At 31.3% G+C, this 9,733-nt stretch overlaps 1 protein-coding gene and 3 non-coding genes across 4 annotated transcripts; all 4 read left to right on the top strand.

Moving 5' to 3' along the window:
* Positions 1 to 74: 74 nt before the first annotated feature.
* Trnal-caa lies at positions 75 to 197 on the top strand. Its single transcript has 2 exons — positions 75 to 112; positions 153 to 197. It is a non-coding gene; the product is annotated as a tRNA-Leu (tRNA).
* A 369-nt stretch (positions 198 to 566) lies between these two features.
* Positions 567 to 685, top strand: Trnal-caa. Its single transcript has 2 exons — positions 567 to 604; positions 641 to 685. It is a non-coding gene; the product is annotated as a tRNA-Leu (tRNA).
* A 453-nt stretch (positions 686 to 1,138) lies between these two features.
* On the top strand, positions 1,139 to 1,210 carry Trnae-cuc. Its single transcript has one exon. It is a non-coding gene; the product is annotated as a tRNA-Glu (tRNA).
* A 1,105-nt stretch (positions 1,211 to 2,315) lies between these two features.
* LOC108694345 (odorant receptor 85c-like) lies at positions 2,316 to 8,411 on the top strand. The gene is made up of 6 exons (XM_018203769.1): positions 2,316 to 2,389; positions 3,109 to 3,398; positions 5,099 to 5,712; positions 5,784 to 5,888; positions 6,594 to 6,752; positions 8,336 to 8,411. The coding sequence occupies exons 1-6, from the start codon at positions 2,316 to 2,318 to the stop codon at positions 8,399 to 8,401; spliced, it is 1,308 nt and encodes a 435-aa protein (XP_018059258.1). The 3' UTR covers positions 8,402 to 8,411.
* Positions 8,412 to 9,733: the final 1,322 nt, after the last annotated feature.

Genomic DNA, 9,733 nt, shown 5'->3' with positions numbered 1-9,733 from the left:
TAAATATATATATAAATATATATATAAATTGAATAAATATTCATGTAAATATTTTAAGAAAGATGAATTCGATTGTCAGGATGGCCGAGCGGTCTAAGGCGCCAGACTCAAGGGTCACTCCTTCTCGGTTCAAAAACCGAGTTTTCCGGGCTTTCTGGTCCTCTCTGAGGGCGTGGGTTCGAATCCCACTTCTGACAAATTCTTTTGCTCGCAAAAATGCTATGAGTAAAAAATATAATGAAAAATAATTAATTAAATTGTTCTCGAATTTATTAAAAATTTTGTAATATACTATTTTTCATCTCATACGCATTTTGTAGACAAAAGGGCTTTCCACAAAATTTATGGCAAGTATAATTGATTTTTTTTTACACAGTTTGTGTTGGTAACGAATTATTTTATGGCTTATCAATTATTATTATATTATAGATTATTAATTATTTTATATTATTGGATTATTTAATAAATTATGGATATTTATTCTTATGTGTTTTACATTAAATAAATTTAATATGTGTACTGCTGTGTACAACTTATCTGTATTATTAAGAGACTCGTAATCGATTGTCAGGATGGCCGAGCGGTCTAAGGCGCCAGACTCAAGGTTCATACCTTCTCGGTTCAATACCGAGTTAGGGCTTTCTGGTCCTCTCTGAGGGCGTGGGTTCGAATCCCACTTCTGACAAATTCTTTTGCTCATTATTATAAGTTATGCAATTGTCGTTCATATTTTTTGCCTTAGTAATTAATAAATGTAATGATCGAAGTACCGAGTTTATCGTGAAATGTGCATCAAAAACGTCGTCGGTTCGAAACTTACAATTAATATAAACGATATGTTTTTTATTTTTTTTTTTAATGATTTTCTGTTAATTGTTTATGTGGCAAATATGTGTAATAGTTGTTATTGTTATTAATAATGTTATTTATATTACTGAATATAAAATATAGAAATAATAATTTTTTTATTTATGATGGTTTCCAGAGATATTTTATAGAATTGTTATGATATATTATTGCAGTTAGCTAACATAGTATTAAAAAAATATAAAACTATCAATGATGTATAAATTTATTATATATGATTCAAGTACGATAGCTAATTATTTCTTTAAAATTCAAACGAAAACTTTCATAATCCGGTATGGTCTAGTGGCTAGGATACCTGGCTCTCACCCAGGAGGCTCGGGTTCGATTCCCGGTACCGGAATTTATTTTTTATTTATTTTAAATACAATTTTTTTAAACTCATATTGTAATTCTATAATTTGTTTTCTAATTTTAATTTAATTTTGAAATTATATTGAGTTGTCCGGAATTTTGCAATTATATTAGGTTGTTCGTGCCGATTTTGAAGGAAAATTGAAACGCAGAAGATTTAAATTTTATTAGTATACATTTATTAAATTTAAATCTTTTGCGGCGAATTTTCCGGACAACCCAATATAACAATAAATTATAAATAAATGAAAGTAAATATATGAAAAAAGATATATAGAAGAGAGAGCAAATCACAACTAAATAAAAATAAATGTTTAAAAGTAAATTTGAAAGATAAATACAATAATTTTTATGTATTATAGCTTCATAAATTATTCTCTAATTTCTATTTAATTTTGCAATTGTTATATGACAATAAATTATAAATAAATAAAAGTAAATTACAATTAAATAAAAGCGAATGTATAAAAGTGAATTTAAAAGATAGATACAATTATCACTAAACTGTTCTTGTAAAAATGTCTCAAAGATTTTTTTTTACCTTGCATCAACAATAAATTACGTGTCGTTATACAATCACGAAAGAACTGGCAATACTACTAGTGATCGAATCGTCTTACAGCAAAACACACATTGTTAAATTTGCAGTCGAGTTGGCTATTTCGATAAGTGGAAAACGACGGACCGTTTATACTTCTGAATATGCGGCTTGATATAAATTGTTTCTGTATTGGCTTTTTATTGCGGTAAAATACAAAACGCTTGGGAACGAAACGAATCGCGAGATTGCAGCACATTGCAATTACCGCCATTTTCTTAAATTATTGGCGTGATGGAAGATGTTGCCGCAACGAGCGAGTGTTTATAATTCGTGGAAAAAAAGACGTGACAGTACAATCTGCGTCCAGTTTATCATGGATAATTTTCTCCTAGTACAGCGAAGGGGAATATAGATTCAAACGATTCTCGATAATGAATACTTTGATATATAACGTCGCTCGAGGAATTGCACCCACGCGATACAGATGACCTTCCATGCCCTGCAAGCAGTGTGTCCTTTATTGTCATCGTGGCCACGGCGCGGAGTAGCAGGGATGACTCGAGGAACGACTAGCAATCGTTTGGAACAGTTCCACAAGTTGAACATCGTGCATCTCAGTTATCTGAAGTGAGATCTGTTGTAAATCTTAACATGCGAGGGCGCGACTGATCGTTTATCACGTACTTCAGAAAATCGTATTATGTCTCGTTTTACATTTTATAATTGTGTATATCATATATCATATCTGTGTACCGTTTGTGTAATTCTCAAGTCGAATTCTTTTCCCCAATTATACTGCTTTATATTTTCTGTTTCTCAATATCTGATAATTCTTATATATTTTCAGTTATTGAAAGAGAATATAATTGAGAAAGTTTCACCGTTCACAGATTTTAAGAAATTAAGAATTTATTTTTAAAAAACTCTATAAATACAATCTACATTCTTCTTTTATTTTACAGAGTAAGATACATAAAAATTATCATTAAGATGTTGAGAAACAGAAACTAGTATAATTGTAAATCAATGTAATTTTTTTGACATTAAATGTTACCAATAAATTTCATTATTTTAATATATCATTTAAATCGTAAATAAAATTTATATCATTATATTTATTTTCACATACTGTAAAAAAAAATATTTAAATTTCTTATAATTATTGCACTTATTACAAATTTACGTTTACTTTAAAAAAAATTTTTGAAAATTAAAGAATGATAGAATTTTTTGAAAAATATATCTACTTTTTTGTTTAAAAAGTCGTACAATTATTACATGTTAGGAAATAACATATTGATAAAAATTTGTTCAGTGTTATAAATAGTCCTTTATAATAATTTCAGGTATGTTGGCTTATGGACTCTCGACTCGAATTCGTCCGCGTTCCTAAGATGTTCATATCACATATACAACAAATCTGTCTTAACAATTATGCTCGTCTTCATAATAACTCTATTTGCTGATATTTGCATGAGTTTTGACGATTTGTCAATTGTTACCGACGACGGATGCATCTTTGCAGGGATCATCGTCGTGTTCTTCAAGGTGATGATCTTTCAAACTCGTCATGAGAAAATCATACGATTGGTCCGCAAAACTATCGACAGTTGTTTTGAACTCTGCAAGTTTCCCAGTGAGTAAAATTATGTTCGTAATCAATCAGCATTTATATGCGAGACCATATGGCAAAAGAATTCGAGGGGGATCGAGTAATTTTAAATGAAATATCAATTGTTTTATAATATTCAATATTTCGTATGTCACACAATTATATCGTCAACGATATTTATTTAAATACATGTTTGTATATTATCTGCTCTTAGCTCTTAACTCTATGTTACTTGAGTGATACTTTTTAACGTAATTACTTACGATGAAATGTTTCTGCCCTTATTAAGAAAAATACTTTTAGATTCGCGAAAAAAAATAGTCAGAAATAATTGGAAAATTATTCAAATCCAATATTATGCGCTAATCGTTCTAATAGTTTTTTCACTTAATTAATTTTTTCACAAGGATTCTATCTCAATTTTCTTTATAATCATTTATAATCAAATAAAAATTAATAATATTTTATACATTCTTTAGAGATAAAATAAAAAAATTTTTTAATTGTGAAATAATTTGTGCTAAATTTAATAAAGTGTATAAATATAGCAATCATACATTCAGCGATTTCATAAAGCGGATATCCTGGATACATCGCATGAAAGATTAAATGTATATTAAATTGTTGCCATCTATGGAAATATGAAATGTCATGTAAATGGCTTTAATGTCAAGTCACATAAATATATGTATCCTCTGTTAAGCAAACACGCTGACAGGAGGGCACGCAATTTTACACTTTAATGAGATCTGCACGTCGAAAGGACACTGCGAAAGGGCCATCATAACTCGTCTCTTCTCCGTTAATTCAGGATCACTCGAAGAATTTTTCCTTGCTGGTTTCTGCCAGTCCTTCTCGCAACATATCCTCTTGATACGCGATTAAGGATCTACGACTCATTCACAGAGAATTACTCGGCAGTTTGCATAATCATACCTGATATATGCATCCGCGACACGTGACGTTTCTTTGAAATCGCATATCAAGTCTTTAATATCTAATTCTAATATCATGTTGCGTAAGTACACACCAGCGATATCGACATGTGTGAAAACGATTGTACTTTTCCTTTGAATAATCATCTCCCAGTCAGAAATTTTTTAAGTGATTATCAAACGCGATTACATCGATATACAAAAAGAACAGTTTTGCCTAAAAATTTAGCTAGATATAGATCTGAAAATGATTTTGTTGGACTATTAAAATAATTATGTAACACGCTCAAATTGATTGCTAGAATGTCAATAATTTTTTGCAATAATTTTAATCGTACTGAAATTTCCTACATATTCATTTTGATGGCTCAACAAAATTATTTACAGATTTATATCTATTTAAAAACTTGCGCATTATTATATGAAAAATCTCAATGAATTAGTTTTTCACATATAACTTATAATGTAGGAAACAAATAAATATTCACAGACATAAATAAAACAAATAAATATTCAATAATGAATAATTTTTCTAAATATCAAAGGATCACAAGTACATAATGAACATGAACATAAATATTATTCTTGATACATCATAGCTCAGAAACTATTCATTACTGAGTTTGTATCTATTACATTCTTTGTTTACCATTATTTATTATAAGCTACATTATGTGTGAAAATTCATTTCACCAGGGTCAATTTTTCACGTGATTAGTGCAGGGTCTTTTTTAAATACTTTAACAAAATTGTTTTTTTGATGCAAATTTTAATTATCCCTTTAATTAGTTGGCGTCGAAGACGAAATCCTGGACAAATACCTGCTGCTCTGTCGCGTGATCTTCTACGGGTTTAGCGTCCTGGGTTTCTTCCTCGTGATTGCTCTACTATTCGTCGTGCCTGTGGAAAACGGAGAGCTCCCAGTGAGAGCGCAATATCCCTTCGATACAACTGTATATCCATGGCACGAGATTGGCTTTTTCGTCGAGGCCTGCACTGTCTCCATCGGCGTAATCGCCATCATCATGATGGACGGTTTACTCACGAATTTATGCAATCTATTTCTCATGCAGCTCGAAATTCTGAATGCACATTTTAAGAACTGTGGTAGCAACGACTGGACGCTAAGTAGTATAGATAAGCAAAACTGTCCAAGCACCATCGATGAAAACTCTTGTTACGGAGCATTTTCTACAACTGAAGCCAGCTGCGAAAAGGATAATTATGATCCGGACGCGATTCGCTACGGCGGTTTTGCCGAGCGGTTCGGACGATCCATCCGTAATCATCAACGTCTGCTCGCTATAATAGACGACTTCAACGAAGTCTTTAGCGCCGGCATGTTCGTTCAGATGCTCTCGAGTACCTCGATGATTTGCCTAACTGGCTTCCAAGCAGCTTTGGTGAGTCGTGATAAGTCAAAATGCCAAGTCGCGGTCAGATCGTGATCAGAGCTTCGCTTTGTTTCGAGTAGGTCATAGGCCAGAGTTCCAACACCTTAAAGTTTGCGGTATACCTGATGGCGGCCCTTTCGCAGCTTTTCTATGTCTGTTGGCTAGGAAACGAAGTGAAATATCAGGTGCAATTACGTTCCATAGCAACACTTGCTTTGCTGTAATATCATTTTTTCATTACTAATTTATCACTAATATTTATAATTATATAAAACTTTTTTTTTTTAAATATTTAATAGTGCAATTCCGAAAATATATATCGCTCCCTTATTTTAAAAGTGATAACATAAAAAGTGTGATTTTCGAGTTATTACAATAATAAATCAACATTACTTAACATTATTATTCTATTAATCATCAAAAAAACTGTATACTACTAATCCAACTTTATAAAAAAATCATCAAAATCGTGACTCAAAAAGAATAATTTTTAAGGAATATGAAACGAAAATGGCAAAAATGACATTTGGTCATGTTAAGAATATATTTTTTTTGTCGACATTATTCGAATCAATAATTTTCTGTCAAGTTGGAAAATAGTTTTTATCTTTTCTGGAAAACTTATTTCTTTTAATTGTGTCTTTTAAAGTAAGGAAGAGAAGATCAAATTTACTTTACAATGTTGAAGATAAAAAGTTGTACAAGATCTATTTTTCATTTTACTATCAGCATTTAATAATGTCCCGTTAACAAAATTAACGAAAAGTTAGAATGTTGATAAAACTTGTAATCTTTTTAGAATTAATACGCATAATATGTAATTCATTCGGATTTGTAACATGTATATTTGAGGCGAACTTCCACATCGCATTGGATTTATGATCTTACAGAGCGCATCGTTGACGCAAAGCCAGTGGCTTTCGAAATGGAATGATGACATTTCCGCCAAGCCTGGACGTCTGCTAATACTGTCTATGATATTTTTAAGAAAAGCTATAAATCTGAAAGCAGGCGTGTTTTACGCTTTATCCATGGAGACATTCACCGCGGTAAGTATTTTCAAAAAACGCATCGATGATCGTATCCTCAGACCGGTTGATTACCGCGTGATACTTCTGGTACGCATAGTGCAGGAAAAGTATCGAGTGAGATCATAGTAATTAAATGAAATTAAAGCCATCAGACAGTCAGTTTGAGGAGGAAGATTGACTATATAATGATCGAAGCGCATTTCTCGTACAATTCCGTGAACTTTCCAGAGAAATCCAACGAACTCGACGAGACATTTGCAAAAAAATATGATTTGCGTGAATTAAATAAGTCGCTTTTCACTGAAAGATTAATAACTTTAAATGAATCGGTTAGTGCAAAAAGGGATGAGTCCTCAATTTTGTGCGAAAATAAGGTTTTTTTCTAAATTCTCCTTGATCATGAAATGGATAAGTACGCTTTCTATATAAAACAGTACAAGTCCCAGGCTTCGAAGAATCTAAAAAATTTAAATAGAGAGTTGAAAACGTAGAAAGTAGAGAGAGAGAGTATAGAGATCAAGAATAGCAAGATTCAAGATTTGAAAAAAAATGAAATCCTACAAATCTCGTTAAAATGTAAAAGTTTTTTTGATTGATTTTCGAATGACCAACGATTAAATGATCAGAAAAGATAGTTTAATAGTTAGTTTTAACTTCAGTGTTTCCAAAATTAATTTGTAAAGTTAAATCTCATATTAAATTATTGTTTAATATAATCCAAAATTAATTTGTAGAATTAAATCTCCTGTTAAATTATTGTTTAACATAATTCGAAACAAAGCGTATGTAACGTAACATTTTTAATTTTTTTCACCAACGTTTGAATAAAAAAAATGTGAGTCCAAATTTGAAATTTAAGTTTTTCATTTAATAGACAAGATTTCAGGAATTAGAAATGTTTAAAACCTATTGAATGTCATATTTATTTAAATTCCCAAAAGTAAATTTTTTTAGATTAGAACTGAAATTAAACAGTTTTTGTTAGTACTGAAAAATTTGATAACCGTGAATCATCCTCTTATATATTTGAAGCACCGCTTCAAATATAGTGCAGCGTTTTTTCTTTCTGCTGCTTCGTACGTGTGGCAATTTTATTTTTTTTTACCTACGGCGAATTGATGCTGATAGTCATAAACACATCGGGATAAAAGAATGGAATGCCGGATGTTGCGAATGGTACTCTATAAGAGTCCAGAAGGAATATGAAGATCAAAATGCACCTTTAGCACGTGCAGAGAGGCGAAGCGTTCTCCGCCCATCCTTCGTGAACAACTGTGTATTAAATCGATGGTCGCGCGATTATCTGATATAACAGAATGCCTAAAGACACCAGTCAAAAGTCTAAATGGCCAAGCACTGATTCATGCATCCGAAGATTTTCTTATGTGTATACGAAATAACTTGAATCAGAGTGAAAATAATTTAGAGATAATTTGGAAATAATTTGGAATTGATTATTTTAATTAATTATTACACAGACATTTCTCGATTAAATTTTCTTTAGCATGGTTTTTTTTTACGCACTCGCAAATTACGTCGTTTATCATTCGCGATTGAATGAACAAAAGATTGGTCGATAATTTACTATGAGTTTTTCGTAGATCCTGCGAGGCTCGTACTCCTTCTTCGCTCTGTTGAACACCATGCACTCGGAAGACAATCAGTGAATCCAACAACCCTTCGGCTCTAGTTATCCTAGAACAACGTCTGTGATTAACTATTTCGTTGCGAAGCGGATATAGGAGCAATGCGGTTAAAACTAATAATATGCGTCAGCGATCTAGAACAAAATGCGTGCCATTATTGCTATGATATTTGTATAAAATGTATCGAGTATGCTGTTGAACTTTGCTGAATAAAATTTGAAAATTGTTGGAATACAAGAGGAAATGGATATTTCGATGGAGACGTAAGAATTATAGATAGAATTATTTACAATTTATATTACAATTTAATTAGAATTATATATTATATGTGCTGCTTAAAGTTATTTAGAAGTTACTTAGCTTAAAGTTACTAGAGATTTCATAAAAACTGATGGACATAATTATAAGTATAAATAACAGCAAGAAAGATTTGTTAAAAAGTTTAAAATTTAGCTACATAACAGATCTAAAAATAATTTCATTAAACCATAAAAAGAAAACTCAAGCATGATAATTACTAGATACAAAACTGAAAATAGTTATTAAATTATTAAAATAATTATGTAGGAATCTCAAGTATAGTTATTATAAACTATAGATACAGATCTGAAAATAATTTTGTTAGAATTTTATTCGAAATAATTATGTATGAAATTCAAGTATGAAATATTGTAAAAAAATTTTGATATTCTAGCAACTAGTTTGAATAGCCGGATCTGTAGCTACATTTTTAGATACTTTAGTAAAACTGTTCTTTCTGTATACAGTTCCAATGGTCGATTGGTTTATCGAGATAACATAACATTATCAAGTTATGATAATTTCCAAATTTATAATAAAGCGATAATACGATAAGTTATGAAGAAGCGGCGAAGAGTTTCTTTGCAAACTTGTTTATTATCACTTGGAGCAGAGCGAATGTTGGTTACGGAAATTACGTGATATCTTGATCCTTCGACCGACTGGTCAGTGCTAGAATCACCGTAAGATCGTGTCTGAGGAAACAGGTTGGCAACTTTTATGATCATGTGTGCCGCCGAAAACTGGATTTCTATTCTCGAGCCGGTTGCAACCAGGCTGCAACGCCGACGACTTGGCTAACCAATTGCAATCATAATCGCCGCCGGCATTGCGTAAAATATTAGATCTCGATTAAGATATCGTACGATACAATTCGGAATGTAGATCGATCGTCAAGTGTATCCCACGCGCATAAATAGATGCACAAGAAGGAAGCAATCGCAAGTATTTTTCCTACATTCGATTATCTCACGGATTATCAGCAAATCGTAAGTATTATTGAGATGTTTTTTTAAACGATACATATCTATACCTATATATATATATATATAT

The sequence above is a fragment of the Atta colombica genome, unplaced genomic scaffold, assembly GCF_001594045.1.
Source record: "Atta colombica isolate Treedump-2 unplaced genomic scaffold, Acol1.0 scaffold12, whole genome shotgun sequence".
NCBI classification, from domain to species: Eukaryota; Metazoa; Arthropoda; class Insecta; order Hymenoptera; family Formicidae; genus Atta; species Atta colombica.
The sequence above is the reverse complement of the archived record's forward strand: the minus strand, read 5'-3'. Positions and strand labels throughout refer to the sequence as shown.